Here is a 17,286-nt window from a genome sequence, read left to right as displayed (position 1 = left end):
CAGGGGTTGCTATGGTATAATTGGGTACTTTTACCCCTACACTTTGTTGTTCTGTCTTTGATCCATCCGTAGACCATATTATTCAAACTGAAGGGTGCCTTTCTATCAAAAATCTCTACCTTTGAACTTAGATCCCCATGAACTATTTAACTTTTTTTGGGCCATTTTTGTACAATTGCCCTTATTTAATTTAATAATTTCACTAGGCGGCTGAAAACGCTTTGAGTTCCGATTCAAGTCACTCGGCCCCAAACCTTTTGGTCGTAATTTTATTAAGGCAGTCTGACATTTTACTATCCGTAAAAAGCGACGTACCGTGCAAACGGCGAAGGATATTTGCACAAGGTGGGCGACTTGAGACTTGTTGACTCTGATTCATCCATCCCCACGTCGGGGAATATATTTAAAATCGGGGCCAATGACAAACGGCAAGGCGACAATGGCTGAAAATCCTTTTTATTCTCTGTCGAACAAATGGGCAATTTTTGAGCCCATTGTTACCGAACTCGTGTTCGTGTTATTCAAAACCAATTTCCTCGAAGGCGAGGTCCGATTTTCCGCCTCCTTCTTTCCTCCAAGGCGAAATTGGCCATGACGGATGGTCATCGTGGAAATTTGGAAAACGCGGTGACATCTGGGCGGAGGGGCTTTCTCGGCAAGAGTCATCCTTCAGTTTCAATTTGATTAGATAGATATGAAGCATATGATCGTTTCCCTTCTTCGATTTCCCTTCATTACATCCAAAAGAAAGAGTAAGAGTAAAATCGTTATTAAAAGCTGTTAAGGTATATTTAACTTTTGTCCTTTTCTTCCATTAAACAATCAATCTGTTTACTTTTAAATGTTTTAATTACTGTACAAGATTACTTTTAATTAATTAGTTAATTATTATATTTGTATTTTCTAAACTATTATTAGTGTCCGATTAGTGTTTGCTTTGAAGGCGAAGTTAATTGAACGTTTCTGTCAGCAACTTCGTCAGCTGTCTCTTTCAGGCGAAGAATTATTTTATTCCGCGAGCAAAATCCCAATTACAAATTATATACCTTTTACAAGGAATATTATTAATGAAATTAAAAAAATTGCATTATAGGAACACATTAAACGTAAACAATATAATGATATAATAAAAGTAATATGTACAATAGAGATGAGAAGAAAGACTCTTTTTAAGAATCGGATCAAAATCGCTCAGTCGGTGAAATGTTTCCAGTTTTTTATTGTAACTCGGCGCTCGAGCTTTTTTCCAGAATGGCTTATAAAATCACTAATATACAGGGTATCCCGTGAACAGACGTCGGTATTTCAGGAGGTTATCCTACTTGCCAAATTGGTCTAAAAAGTCTTTACTGCTACAAAGTCTGGAAAAAAGTTAGATTTTGGATTTATAAAGGCTCAAATACGCACATGTACGTACCAACATAGAAACATGTGCCGAGTAGAGCCAGTCCACCGGCAATTTCAGCTTTTACTGTTTTTTCCTTGGAATTGGTTTCGTTCAGTCTAAACCACTCTTGAATCCCCCCCAAACAGAAGAGATGGTCCTGGAGGTTTCTGAAGGCCACTACTGGGGGNACATACAAACATGTGCCGAGTAGAGCCAGTCCACCGGCAATTTCAGCTTTTACTGTTTACAGTTGACTGCAGACTCGAGAATCACCCACGGCGGCTGTTGGCAAGAAGCAGACCTCAGTCTTATCTGCCCAGCTACCGTGGTTGGCCTCCGGGGGGGGGGGTGCTGTCAACAGTTAGGTCAATTCAGCACCCAACGCATGCAGTTCCAAACCCATTCGTACTCATGTTCATTCTTAAATACATTCACTCCTATTTACATACCGGTTTGTGGAGTACTCGATAATCCTCCATCACTCTTTACACATATTATACTAACCTATTGAGGGTCGATTGGGTACTCGATATACCGCCAGCGCCCCTCTCACAATATACGCTTGTACGTATATTCACGATAATAAATACATTCACGCTCAATACAAACTAGGTATACACAATTATTAACACTATATACAATAGAATAACCCCGTGTCCTCCAAGAATAGGAACAGGGGAACCAAGTATCCGCTGCCATGCTCAAGCACAATTATCAAATATGATGGCAATCATGTTCTCGTATGGAGCCAACGGATGCACCCTTCAAGTAGGTGGGACACATCGAACAACCGTTCTCTGCATGTCGGACACATTCACGGGCTTTGGCGTAGAAGTAAGTGTCCGTGTGTCAGCCTCGCTTGACCTATTCTAAGACGGTGAGGATGACCCTCAGTGATAGTCAGATCCTCCGAGGGCCATCCTTCGACTGTACTCTTGATAGGCAAGAGCTTCTCTGTCGATTCGGCCCATTTACGCTGCCACCCTCTTTTAATGATGTTTTTTATTGCAATTTTAGTCACAGGGGCTTTTCGTCCGGTTTGTCATTATCCTCCACATGTCCAGGTACCTACACAGACAACAACCACCGTTTTACCGAGACGCTCCAGTTCGTGGTATCTCTCCAACAAAAGCACTACGGCTGCCAACGGGCTTATTCTAACCGAGCTGAGATAATAGAGCCAATCGAGCCTCTGCAGGCTGAAAAATAGGCCATGCAACCATAAAATAAAATCGAGCACAGCAGCGAGTCAACTATTTTCAGGAGGGTCTCCCTGTCTGCTCCCCACCTGAAATGACCGATGAACTTTGATAATGTTATTACTTTCCTTCCCTTTACCTCGACGGCATCAATGTGTCGCTGCCATCTAAGCTTTTGATCCGTGGCCAGCCTGATTGTGAGGCCGAGTGACCTTAAATACAAGAAAAAAGCTGAAACTAAGAGGAATCCTTTTTATAAACAAGCTTAACAAGAGTTTAAAAAAAACCGGACCAAGTATTGAGCCTTGAGGAACTTCAGAAGGGACGGAATATTGTTCAATATTTTAATTATTTTCCCTTTTAAGGGCTTTAAAATTTTGTGATCTTCAGCAAAGAGTGCAAATTGAAATGAGTGGGAAACAAGAGGAATCGTTTATAAAAAGTTTAAAAAAGAAAGGACCAAGTAGTGAGCCTTGAGGAACATCTGAAGAAACGAAATATTTTTTGGAGAGTAAATAATTTTACAGCTCCGCTTGTGTCAGTTAGATAAGAATGAAACCATTTCCGAAGAGAGTCGTGGATTCGAAAAGAAAATGATAAAAATAGCTGATTGTTAAATTGGTGGTTGTTGGTCTAAATGGATGAAAGCCACTTTGTTGTGGAATTATTGAACTCTTTAACAAATTTTTATCTCAACCAAGACCTTACATAAAAAGAATAATTAATTGACAGATGTAACTTGGTCAATTGACCTCTAAAACGTAAATGAATTAATATTTAATAAATAAAAAAAGTATAACTTCACTAAACAGCTCCCCGTGGCCACTTCATTTGTCGCCGAGAATCAAAAAGTATACACGACATTTCAAAAATGGCAAAAAGGAGATAAAATTTGAAAGGTTGGGTTGAGATGGGAAGTTGGTGACCGAGTGGATCGAAGTCACGATAGCTCAATTGGTAGAGTAGCGGCGTATCAAGCCGAAGATCGTGGGTTCGAATCCCGCTCGTGACACTGACTTTTTTATCTCGACCAAGACCTTACATAGAAAGAATAATTAATTAAAAGAAGTAACTTGGACAATTGACCACTAAAACGTAAATGGATTAATCTTTAACAAAGGTTTTTTTTTAGTATGAGAGACTGATTTGAAGAAATGCACAGTTTCACTTTTCTAAATTTTATTGTCGCCTGCTCAAAATTGGGCTGGTTTATCCTCATTGCTGTCGGATCAGGGTGGAATTGGGTGGACGCACACACCTGCTCATTATCGACAACACGAATGTAGAACATCTCCGGCCATCTGGGAGTTTCTCAAATCTCCTGGCGTGCAAATAAGTTGAAAATTAAACGCGACTTAGGCTCGGCCGTGAATCCATTAAAATACATTAGAGGTAACGAGAGAATTGGCAGACGTCGCTTTCCGCGGTTTTTTAAGTGGATAATAGCAGTTTCGTGCTATTCCTGTTAAATGGGCCGTATTAATAGTCAAGGAGACGCTCAAGACGCCAAAAGGCGGACTCGGCCCATTTATGGAAAATACGGCAATTAAAAGGCATATTACCTGTCCAAAACTACACAATTTTATTACCTTATCCTTCCAGGATTAAAATCATACCCCTTACTCCCTAGTTAAAGTAGAGTCGCGAGTATCAGGTCTGAATTAGCTCCGGCCAATTGAGTTGTTTATGAACGTAATGAACTAAATCGTCGATTGATTATCGCCGAGTCTGAGTTCCTCGGTCTGAAGCTTTTCGACGGCTTTGCGTCATATTTAATTGAAAAGCCCGTTGCACTTTCTCTCGGTTGGGCCAGACGACACGACGATCTGATGGCTCCGCTTGAGCCGTTATCGCACAGCCGGCAGGACAATTGGCAAACCACAAATGTCACTCGTGTCGCCATTGTTCCAATTGCATTAAAAACGTGGGTTAATTCTGATGAAGTGATTCTTCAGAGATATTCTCGAATGCTAAACATCCTTCGATAAAGCGTATCATTATGCAAAACAGGCCATAATAAACGAGCTGGGCATTTAAAATCTTTTGCGGCAATTATCGTCGGGGGTTTAGTAAATCTTTTTTTTCCGGAAAGAGAGTGAAGAAGGAAAATATATCGCCGTCCGCCGGTTTAATTGAAGAAGGAGTGCCCGTCATGATAAAAAGCTAAACGAATGCCCAGAGGCCGATGACGTCAAAACGGAAAGAACATCAATTCGCTTTAACTATCCAAAATCATGTTGGATTATCCAACTCCTTACCTCGATTCCTGGCGAGTTCGACAAATTTCGGTTATTGCATCCTTTACAGATATTTAATAGAATTTGGACGACAAAGAGGATGGAGATAAATTGAATTTTTGTGTGCATGACGAAAACAAACTCAAATACTTCGTAATCAACATGAAACACTTCTGCTGTTTTCCACCTCATTTTCTAGTACATTCTAATGTCATGAGGATGATGATCTTATTGATGATGAACTGTAATATAATAATGATAACAAGCTGTTCAAGATAACAACAGCTTATAAACAATTTATTGTTGATTTGTAATTGTTGAGGTTTACGATGTGATGAACGTGTAGTCATGACGTCTCCGGTTATGCAGGTCTGCCTACCCTCGCTGTTTCGCCAATTTTGATGGTCGGTCTGTTTGTTACTTGAAAGAAATTGGTCCGCTCATTCTCGCTGGCCTTATCTGAGTACAAAACCACTGAAGATGGCGAATCGGGTTTGACAGACCAAAATGATTGGAAACTTGTACTCAGGTCATCTCCGGTTATGCATGTTTGCCTATCTCGCTGATTGGCCAATTTTGATGGTCAGTCTGTTTGTTACTTTCAGAAAAATTGATCTGCTCGTTCTCGCTGGCCGTAAAAACTGAGCTTATGTACTCGTAGCTTGATCATCTCGGAACTTCCAGATCTGCCCATTTTCGCTGTTATCTGTGAACTAGCCCACCACTGAAGATTGTAAATCAGGTTTAACAAACCAAAATGTGCGGAAGCCACGAAGCTGTAGGTTCAATCCAATCAAACTTGTCTGAAATAAGGCCATTAGCAAAAGTATGCGGACCAAACATGACAAACCGGAGTTTAATTGTAGCTTGATCGTCTCCGACTACCCTTGTCTGCCCATACCTTTTTTTTTATCCGAGGTAAAACCTACCATTGAACGTGGCGAAATGCGTTTGACCAAAGTTACGAGGAAAGGTAAACAAAAATGGTCGAAAATATTTCCTGCGTGAAATTAGCGTACGGCTTACGGTAACGCAAATCATTTTTGAAGTTAAGGCCTATTTAAAAGTAGCGAAGAACGCGCTGACTTCTCCAACGGTGATGGTGGAGCTGGTAGACTATTATGCTAAAACCAAAATAAAAATAGGTAAATAAATGTTGCCCTTTTCGAAATAAAAAGAGGGAAAGTGAAACATTTGAAAAGGCAGTTAGTCGTTTATTTATTGCGTAAGTTCAGTTTGCAGATCACGAATTGCAAGGTGCACCAGACCAACCCGGTCTACTTGCGAACCGGAAACATCCGGTTTAATTTATTCAGCAGCTATTTATCCCAAGCGTTCGTAGGTTTCGATTTAACAACTTTAGACCTGGGGAATACAAAAGATAACACGGAAAATTAATTGGACCACGCCAGTGAAAGGCTTCGGTTGTAAACTGTTCACAGTTGAAAGCGCGTTTATTGAAGGGGTGATGGCCTGACCCGATTTCGTCTCTTCCGCGCTCGTCGCGTTGTCCGGACGACGGCCAGGGGCAAACATTCCGATCCGGCTCGACTTTTCCGAACAGTTTTCCGAAATTTGTAGACTGGACGGGTCAAACTGGTTCTACAGAGATCAACATTTACTGGGTTCGTCATATTTTGCACCCTCCGAAGGTTTCACATAATTTGCTTGTAGTCAAAAGTTGGACATTTTTATTATCGATATACAATGAAAATGTACAAAATTCACACTGTAATAATCGGCAATCCTAGTACATGAAATACAGTTCCATCCCAGAGATATAGCATGAAAAAATAAATTTACTCCATACGAGTAGTCGACACATTATCCTCTGCCATAGAAAATAAGCATTACTGCTCAGCAGTTTTTCGAGATGTCACAGAAAGATTTCACACAGTATAGCAACCCGGCCACCTTTTCATGTTAAAAAGCATTCTTCCTCACACCTACCATCTCTTCCTGAAGTTCCTCTCGAATCACTGGTTTAAGGTGGGAATGGTTCTGAATTTTCAGACATCAAGTACATCAATGCCGGCGTTCCCTAAGGGAGAATTCCAGGATCAATCCTCTATACAATATACACCGTTGACATACCTATACACCCTCACAACCTTCGCGGACGACACATCAATACTCTCCTCACATTTTGACCCTATCCTTACAATAAAAGTAACCCAATAACACCTAGACCCTATTACCGACTGGTGCACTCGGTGGTGCATCATGCTAAATTAACAAAAAAGCCGGCACGTGACTCACAATTAGAAGAAGTACCTGCTCTCCAGAGTACATAAACAGTAAGGTAATCGGAACGTACACATAAAACAAAAAAGACAAGAACTGGACCGAAGATACGGACAACTCAGACGCCTACTTGGACCCAAATGCACAATGAGTACAGAGAAACCAACAATATACAAGACACTAAATAGACCGATTCTGACTTACCGAGTCGGGCTGTGGAGTTCAGCCAAGCCAGCCAAGATCCAAAGAATCCAATCCTTTCAATCAAAAGTCCTCCGTCCCATCATCATCGCTCCCTTCTATGTCATTAACCAAGCCATCCACAAAGAACTAGACATCCCATTCTTGACGGATATGATCCGATCGCACGACTTCCATTCCAAGTTCTCCTTCGACACCTTTCTACTAGCTAAAGCCGTCTCTTCAGCGTCCACCCTAAAAAGGCAGTGGCCCTCTGACCTCCTAACACAACCTTAAACACTGAGAGTTCCAGCAATGGCCGGCTCCTCTTCCCCCATCCTTATCACCGTGGTCTGACTGGTTCCCGCCAGATCTTTTATTGATCGCTACTAATAAGCTGTTAAATGTGTATATTTTGGTACAGAAAGTAACAATAACAAAGCTATTGCTAATACGTTGTTGTGTGTTTCAGACGTCATCAATGCAGGCACACAGTCATTGAGGAAAGCCCGCTGAAACCGAAAGATGATTTCAAACCGACTACGCAAACCAAGGAAGCATTCCCGGCGTATAAGCTTTCTGATATCGAGAGACCTCAAGGGTACGACACGATTGAAAATTTCATTTTAAAGAACATAAATAACTTATCTTGAAGCTTGACATTACCAAGTTTAACATACTGCTTCTTGGTTTATTTAATATTCTTGATGTTGTATTTTTTTTAATAGAAATTACAATGGTAATATCGATTTTAGATTTAAAGTCGATGATAACCTCCAATTGGAAGGCGACTACAAACCGGAGAGGAAACGGGAATACGATGCCACTCGCGGAGAACGAGCTCCGATTAAAAAGCCGAAGGACAACCTCGCTCCCGAAGGCGAGTTCCATCGCCCTCGGCCGGAAGAGTACAGGCCCGGAGAGAGAGCCCCCATCAAAAAGCACCCTGACAATCTTAGACCGGAAGGCGACTTCGAGCGGCCCAAGCCAGAAGAATATCGGCCGGGCGAGAGGGCCCCCGTCAAAAAGCACCCTGACAACCTCAGGCCTGAAGGAGAATTCGAAAGGCCGAAGCCAGAGGGGTATCGCCCGGGTGATAGAGCGCCGATAGTCAAACACCCAGATAACATAAAACTAGAAGGGGATTTCGACAGGCCGACAAAAGAAAAGGTAGGACCTGGGGAACGTCAAAAGCCAATCAAGCCGCAAGATAATTTGCGGCCGGAAGGAGATTTCGAACGACCCAAACCGGAGGGCTACAGGCCCGGCGAACGGGCTCCAGTCAAAAAGCACCCGGACAATCTGAGACCTGAAGGACAGTTCGAAAGGCCGAAGCCAGAGGGGTATCGCCCGGGTGATAGAGCGCCGATAGTGAAACATCCCGATAACATCAAACTCGAAGGCGACTTTGACAGACCCACAAAGGAAAAGACCGGGCCTGGAGAAAGACCGAAGCCATTCAAACCGCAAGACAATTTGAAACCGGAAGGAGATTTCGAAAGACCCAAGACGAACGGTTACCATCCGGGAGAGAGAGCTCCCATCGTGAAACATCCCGACAATTTGAAGCCCGAAGGGGATTTCGAAAGGCCGAAACCCGAAGGGTTCCGACCGGGGGAACGTGCCCCGATAGTCAGACACCCTGACAACCTCAAACCGGAAGGTGACTTCGAAAGACCTGTTAAAAAACCAGCTGCTTTGGTCGGTGAGAGAGCTCCGACTAAGAAACCGGAAGATAATTTAACAACAAATGGTGAATTCACAAGTAAGTTATAGATTGTTCTAAAATTAACATTTAGTTAATGTCCAATATAACCTGAATTATCTTTCAAGGCGTCACCACAAGTAAATTAGAATTTACCGGAGAACCCACAGAACGCCCAAGGCTTATCAGGAGAAATACATGGACCAAGCTAGAAGGAGACATGACCACCGAAACTACCACAAGATCGGAATTCAAGCAGCTGGATGTCAATGAACGTTCTCAGATAGTGAAGAGGCGTCAGGATAACCTGACAGTCGGTGAAGGGACGATAGAGGTATATTTGCCATTAATAAAAAATTTAATTCAAAATGTCAAACCGAAAATCTTCCATTTAAAATAAGTTAAGAAGATGAAACATTTGTTTTTACTTTTATTTTTATTTTATTTTTTTAGGAGACGACAGTCAACCGAGTGGACTATCCTAAACATGAACCAGTAAAAAGGGAAAAACCTCGCAAGCTCGTAGATTCTATAATAACGGAAACAGGAAAATTCGATAGCACAACAAGCACGAAGTCAGATTTTATTGATTATAATACATTCACCAAAGTCGAAGTGACCAAACGAAGAGACAATCTGACGACAATAGGTGACATGACATTTGAAACCTCGAGCAAAACGGACTTTGCCGAAAAAACAGTCGAACGCGAAAAACCGACTAGACGTAGGACCTGGACCAAACAAGACGGCGAAATATACTTTGAAACGACTAACAACACATATAAATACGTGCCTGCAGAAAGGCCGGTACAACAGAAACCGCAGGATAATTTGAAACCGGAGGGTGAGTTTGTAAAACGGCCACGGTCAAAGTCGCCGGTAAAAGGAGAGAGAGCACCAATTGTAAAGCACAAAGATAACCTAAAACCAGAAGGTGACTTCGAAAGGCCTACACAAGAAAAGTTCAAGCCAGCTGAAAGACCAAAGCAGGTTAAACCACAAGATAATCTTAAACCGGAAGGTGACTTCGAAAGACCAACGCAACAGAAGTACAGACCTGGGGAAAGACCCATACAGGTCAAACCTGAAGATAATCTGAAACCAGAAGGAGATTTCGAAAGACCGACACAACAAAAATTCAGACCAGCAGAAAGGCCCAAACAGGTTAAGCCTGAGGATAATCTGAAACCTGAGGGAGAATTCGAAAGACCAACACAACAGAAGTACAGACCTGGTGAACGGCCGAAGCAGGTTAAACCTGAGGACAATCTGAAACCAGAAGGAGAATTCGAAAGACCGACACAACAAAAATTCAGGCCAGCAGAAAGGCCGAAGCAAGTCAAACCGGAAGATAACTTAAAACCGGAAGGTGATTTCGAAAGACCGACTCACGAAAAGTTCAGACCAGCAGAAAGGCCCAAACAGGTTAAGCCTGAGGATAATCTGAAACCAGAGGGAGAATTCGAAAGACCTACACAACAGAAGTACAGACCTGGTGAACGGCCGAAGCAGGTAAGACCTGAGGATAACCTAAAACCAGAAGGAGATTTCGAAAGACCGACTCACGAAAAGTTCAGACCAGCAGAAAGGCCCAAACAGGTTAAGCCTGAGGATAATCTGAAACCAGAGGGAGAATTCGAAAGACCTACACAACAGAAGTACAGACCTGGTGAACGGCCGAAGCAGGTAAGACCTGAGGATAACCTAAAACCAGAAGGAGATTTCGAAAGACCGACTCACGAAAAGTTCAGACCAGCAGAAAGGCCCAAACAGGTTAAGCCTGAGGATAATCTGAAGCCTGAGGGAGAATTCGAAAGACCTACACAACAGAAGTACAGACCTGGTGAACGGCCGAAGCAGGTTAAACCTGAAGACAATCTGAAACCAGAAGGAGAATTCGAAAGACCGACACAACAAAAATTCAGGCCAGCAGAAAGGCCGAAGCAAGTCAAACCGGAAGATAACTTAAAACCGGAAGGTGATTTCGAAAGACCGACTCACGAAAAGTTCAGACCAGCAGAAAGGCCCAAACAGGTTAAGCCTGAGGATAATCTGAAACCAGAGGGAGAATTCGAAAGACCTACACAACAGAAGTACAGACCTGGTGAACGGCCGAAGCAGGTAAGACCTGAGGATAACCTAAAACCAGAAGGAGACTTTGAAAGGCCAACTCAAGAAAAGTTCAGACCAGCTGAAAGACCAAAACAAGTAAAGCATGACGATAATCTTCGTCCGGAGGGTGAATTTGAGAAGCGCAGACCGCAAGAGTACAGACCAGCAGAAAGGCCGAAACAGGTTAGACCTGAGGATAACCTAAAACCAGAAGGCGACTTTGAACGACCTTCGCATGAAAAATTCAGACCAGCTGAAAGGCCCAAACAGGTTAAACCTGAAGATAACCTTAGACCAGAAGGTGATTTTGAAAGACCAACGCAAGAAAAATACAGGCCAGGAGAAAGGGCGCCAATCGTCAAACATGACGATAACCTTCGTCCAGAAGGTGAATTTGAGAAACGCAGACCTCAGGAATACCGACCAGCTGAACGGCCTAAACAGGTTAGACCTGAAGATAATCTTAGACCAGAAGGAGACTTCGAAAGACCGACACAAGAAAAGTACAGGCCTGGGGAAAGAGCACCAATTGTCAAACATGATGACAATCTTCGTCCAGAAGGTGAATTTGAGAAACGCAAACCGCAAGAATACAGACCGTCAGAAAGGCCGAAACAGGTTAGACCTGAGGATAACCTAAAGCCAGAAGGCGACTTTGAGCGGCCTACACAAGAAAAATTCCGGCCAGCTGAAAGGCCCAAACAGGTTAAACCTGAAGATAACCTAAGACCAGAAGGTGACTTTGAAAGACCAACGCAAGAAAAGTTTAGGCCAGCCGAAAGGCCCAAACAAGTAAAGCATGATGATAATCTTCGTCCGGAAGGTGAATTTGAGAAGCGCAGACCACAAGAATACAGACCAGCGGAAAGGCCGAAACAGGTTAGACCTGAGGATAACCTCAAACCAGAAGGAGACTTTGAAAGGCCAACTCAAGAAAAGTACAGGCCTGGAGAAAGGGCGCCAATCGTCAAACATGACGATAATCTTCGTCCAGAAGGTGAATTTGAGAAACGCAGACCTCAGGAATACCGACCAGCTGAACGGCCTAAACAGGTTAGACCTGAAGATAATCTGAGACCAGAAGGAGACTTCGAAAGACCGACACAAGAAAAGTACAGGCCTGGTGAAAGGGCACCTATCGTTCGGCATGATGACAATCTCCGGCCAGAAGGTGAATTTGAAAAGCGCAAACCTCAAGATTTCAGACCTGCCGAAAGGCCCAAACAAGTTAAACCTGAGGATAACTTGAAACCAGAAGGAGAATTCGAAAGACCAACCCATGAACAGTACAGACCAGCTGAAAGACCCAAACAGGTTAGACCTGAAGATAACCTCAAACCGGAAGGCGAATTTGAACGACCGACGCAAGAAAAATACAGGCCTGGAGAAAGGGCACCTGTTGTGAAGCATGATGATAATCTCCGTCCTGAAGGTGAATTCGAAAAGCGTAGACCACAAGAATACCGACCAGCAGAAAGACCTAAACAAGTTAAACCAGAGGATAATCTGAGACCCGAGGGAGACTTCGAAAGACCGACACAAGAAAAATACAGGCCAGCTGAAAGGCCCAAACAAGTGAAGCCTGAAGATAACTTGAAACCGGAAGGAGAATTCGAAAGACGAACTGTTCAAAGATACAGGCCTGGTGAAAGGGCTCCGGTCGTCAAGCATGAAGATAACCTGAAACCGGAAGGTGAGTTCGTTAAACGAATAATCGAAGAGTACCAAACCGCTGAGAGATCCGAAATTATCAAGCATCATGACAATTTGAGACAAGAAGGTCTCTACGAAATATACCGTAAGGACGATTATAATGTTACCAAGGGAGAACGGGCTACCGTCACCAAGCCCAAAGACAACTTAAGAACTGAAGAAGGCGAATTCGCACAGAGAGAAATAGTCATCGTCGAGAAGGGCGAACGAGCACCAGTAGTCAAGCCTAAAGACAATCTGAAACCAGAAGGCGAATTTGTTAAAAGAGAAGTCATAACCGAAGTAGTGAGAGGTGAACGAGCTGATGTTGTTGTCAGAGAGGACAATTTGAAATTAACCGGAGAATATTACAACGTCAGAAAGGATGATTATAATGTCAAGACAGCAGAACGATCGGTCATTAAAAAACATGAAAATAATCTGAAAATGGAAGGTGTTATTGAAACTTCCAGGACAAGAGACGACTACAGCAAAAAACAAGCCGAACGAGCTGTAATTAAACGCCACGAAGATAACCTTCATCTCGAAGGTGAATTCGTGGATATGACCAGTAAAACTGAATACAATCACGTTCGTGGTGAACGAGCAGAAGTAATTGTCCGAGAAGACAATTTGAAAACAGAAGGTGAATTTTATACGAAAAAGACTAGTGATGATTTCGTCTATTCGACGACCGAGCGACCCAAAATGGTGAAACCCAAAGACAATTTAAGACCAGAAGGAGAATTCGAAAGACCGATTCAAGAACCTGTTGGACCGGGAGGCAGGGCCCCCATCGTCAGACATCCGGATAATTTGTTTCCAGAAGGCGAATTCGAAAAAAGAAAAACCTATCCGTTCTCTCCTGCTGAGAGGCAGAAACCGTTCAGACCAGAGGACAATCTTAGGCCAGAAGGCGAATTCGAAAGACCGGCTCAAGAACCCGTCGGACCGGGAGGCAGGGCCCCCATCGTCAGACATCCGGATAATTTGTTTCCAGAAGGCGAATTCGAAAAAAGAAAAACTTATCCGTTCTCTCCTGCTGAGAGGCAGAAACCGTTCAGACCAGAGGACAATCTTAGGCCAGAAGGCGAATTCGAAAGACCGGCTCAAGAACCTGTCGGACCGGGAGGCAGGGCTCCCATCGTCAGACATCCGGATAATCTATTTCCAGAAGGCGACTTCGAAAAGCGAAAAACGGAACCGTATATTGCCGCACAAAGGCCTAAACCGATTAGACACGAGGACAATCTAAGGCCGGAAGGAGAATTCGACCGGCCGGTACAAGAGCCCGTCGGCCCCGGCGGGAGGGCTCCCATAGTCAAGCATCCGGATAACTTGAGGCCCGAAGGAGAATTCGAAAGACCCTGTAAATCTCCGGTCGGCCCAGGAGGTAGAGCTCCGATCGTCAAGCACCCAGACAACCTCTTCCCCGAAGGTGACTTCGAAAAACGTCGTCAGTCGCCGTTCCGCCCCGCCGAACGGCAAAAGATAGTGAAACCGGAAGATAATTTGAAACCAGAAGGAGATTTCGAGAGACGTCCACAAACTAAACCAACCTATGTCAAAGGAGAAAGGGCGCAAGTGAGAGTACCCAAAGACAATTTGACCGTAGGAGAAGGCGAATTCTACAGAGAGACTACCCAGAGATCGCAATTCGTTCCCGCCAGAGGAGAAAGAATGCAAGTTAAAAGGTACGAGTCTTCTCTCAAGGTAGGAGAAGGGAAAATGGATCTGTCCACTACAAACAACAGAACGTTTCGAACGATCATTTACGACACCACGGACACCAGTAAGCAGAAAGTGGTTAAGACGGATACCTCGGTTGTTAAGCGACAGGATGAAATCGTGTCTGATACCGTCACGAACCGACAGACAGATGTCAGCAAAAAATCTTCCGCTTACGATTCAACCACAAAGTCGACACGCGTCGACGAAAGTACTCAGCATGCAGTTCAGCGCCATGCGGACAGAGACGTCAAGGAAAGCACTAATGTAACGAGGGAAACGAAGACACTTCAGGACGGAACTGTCGTTTACGTTACGAAAACGACGGTGACTACTGCAGGCAAGAGTATCCAACACGATGCCAACCGGGAAGCTGCAAACGCGACGGTCACCGAACAGAGAACCGTCGTACAGAACGACGTTAACGAAAACGTTAGGTCGTCGTCCTCCGTCAACCAGCAGACTCAAGTCGTCAACAAGTCTTCTACTGTCGCACAGCAGAACGTCCGTCAAAATGAAAGAGGCACCTATAGCGAGAGGTTCCACAAAGAAGATGCCAATTTCAACGATATGAGGTCTGCCAGTCAAAGATCACAGCGTTCGCAACGAGAAGAGCAGCATTGGTCTCATAACGTGGAAAGTAAATCTTCGAACGTGTCTGAACACAGATCCCAGCATCACCACCATCACCATCAGACGAGCAAGGAACTCATAAACGCTCTCGAAGGTAAACCGCCGCTACCCGAGACTTACTCTTCCAAGAGCCACCACAGGAAAAATGTCATCTCCGGTTCTACGAGCGACTTGACCAATTCCGTATTGCACAGAAAAGCGGTGCAAACATCCTCCGAATCGCTGCACAACGTTTCCAGCTCATCCACCGCGTCCATACAGAGGAAGAGCATCCAAAACTTGGACGGACAGTACATCGCTCCCGTCTCGCAGGAAAGGAAGAGTTTGAGCACTCTCCACCGGCAGGGAGTCACTCACACGGATCGCTCCTCCTCCGGAGGGAGGATGGATTCGTCCCACTGTGCCGTTCACAACACCGGAGCCGGAAAATTCTATGGACAGACTGAAAGCAAAAGTTACGGTAGCGAAGCCAAAAACTACGGAAATTTCGTCATAGCTGAAAAAGTAACCCGGGTCAGAGGGTCTAACTATTCCTCGAGTATAACACTAGGCAACGAACATAACATAGCTTCCTCGTATAAACACGAATACGTACCCCGCGTCACCGGCCCATGCCCTGCTACATACATCTCACCCAAACAGGAAAACAAAGGAAAATTTATGCATACTCGTGATACCGCTAAACACAGCTATTATATCAAAAAAGTCTGATTTCATGTCAATGTTATTAATGAATTATTACTATTTATATATCATAGCTTTATACTAATCAATTGAATAAAAATATATTTTTGCTTTAAATCTAATAATTCTTATCCTTTCAAACCAACCTATAAATTAACACCTACCTATATGACCTACAAATATGAATCTATGCAAATTTATACACCTTTTTTACAAATTTCTGCTTTCACTATCTTCACTAGACACAGGACATTTCATTCATATGAAAGATTCATATGAAAATTGCTCAAAAGTTAATTTTTCAGCTAGCCCACGGGAAAACTTCTCGAAACTAAGCCAATCAGCTTTTTTTAGATTCCACTTGCGGTTGGAAGACACCACTTGTGGAACTTCAACGACGTCAATTTTCAGTAGAATGGTCAAAACCCATTGGATCATCCAGTATATGCCATGATGCTTTTGTAGAAATGTCTGAACCTAAAATGGTTAAATCGACTGCAGACTTTCTTGTGCGCCTTAATCGACGGATTAGTGCAGGGACCAATCATTTAAGCATACTAGAATTTAATTTTTAAAGCATCTATTAAGCAGCGACCTTTGGCATCGGACCATTCCGACCCAAATACCACGTGATGTACGTTAAATCTCCCGCGAAAACGCAAGGTCTAGGCAAGCTTTTTAAAAAAGAATCCCAATCCTGAGATCCAACTTTTTTTTTCGGTGTTATAAATTGATGTGATGTGAAAAGGTAAGGTGTTCGAGGTGTTCGATTGGATCTGTATCGCTGAATTAATTACGTTTGCTATATCGCAATTTATCTTAAAAGGTAGAAACGATATACTTTTCCTAACAAGCACACCTACTCCTCCATAACCGTCCTTTCTGACCTATTGCACAAATTGAAAACCTAGGAAATTAATTTTCTGATTTGGGTTCATCCATGTCTCCAAACGTATGATAATGTCAACCGAAAATTTGTCTGTAATAACTTCTAAAGGACCTTGTTTTGGAACAATCGATCGACATTTCCATTGTGAACCGTTTAACATGAGTTAAAATATATACCTAATAAAATTTTATGTGTGGTGATTAGTGACCGTTAATCGATATTTATTTAGAAATCGTGAGATGCGGTCTGGTGTGATGTAGGTTTCGTAAAAATATTTTATTTTTCGTCCCAACGTTTCGATCTTTATTGAGATCATCTTCAGGGCTCAAAGTGTTTGTCTTCTGTGTAATTGTGCCATTCTTGCGTGTCGTGTCGAGAGTGCCGAGTTGGCACGATAAAGAAAATGTTTTTCCGAAACCTACATCACACCAGACCGCATCTCACGATTTCTAAATAAATAAAATTTTATTCTAGTCGGCTATGCACTAAATGATTACTATACTCTGTATTATTACATTTCTGCATAATTGTTTATACGATTCGATAACTTTAGGAAAAACATCCTAGGTTTTAGCACTTGTATTATTGCTGCTCAA

General features: G+C 43.1%; 1 protein-coding gene and 1 non-coding gene across 5 annotated transcripts in view; both read left to right on the top strand.

Annotated features, from left to right (window-relative positions):
* The window catches only part of LOC106665329 (titin), a 44,664-nt gene extending 28,754 nt beyond the window's left edge, over positions 1-15,910 (top strand). For 3 of the 4 annotated variants that reach the window (XM_024229764.1, XM_024229763.1, XM_024229762.1), the window contains 4 exons: positions 7,720-7,848; positions 8,003-9,012; positions 9,081-9,286; positions 9,406-15,910. In XM_024229764.1, coding sequence (XP_024085532.1) covers positions 7,720-7,848; positions 8,003-9,012; positions 9,081-9,286; positions 9,406-15,828 — 7,768 coding nt within the window. In that variant the 3' untranslated portion in view covers positions 15,829-15,910. The remainder of the gene's footprint in view (positions 1-7,719; positions 7,849-8,002; positions 9,013-9,080; positions 9,287-9,405) is intronic. The other variant, XM_024229765.1, reaches the window with a different exon arrangement.
* Trnad-auc lies at positions 3,526-3,598 on the top strand. The gene has a single exon. It is a non-coding gene; the product is annotated as a tRNA-Asp (tRNA).
* Positions 15,911-17,286: the final 1,376 nt, after the last annotated feature.

The sequence above is a fragment of the Cimex lectularius genome, unplaced genomic scaffold (genome assembly GCF_000648675.2).
Source record: "Cimex lectularius strain Harlan isolate CLEC.00 unplaced genomic scaffold, Clec_2.1 scaffold41, whole genome shotgun sequence".
NCBI classification, from domain to species: domain Eukaryota; kingdom Metazoa; phylum Arthropoda; class Insecta; order Hemiptera; family Cimicidae; genus Cimex; species Cimex lectularius.
This window is presented reverse-complemented; position numbering and strand designations above follow the sequence as displayed.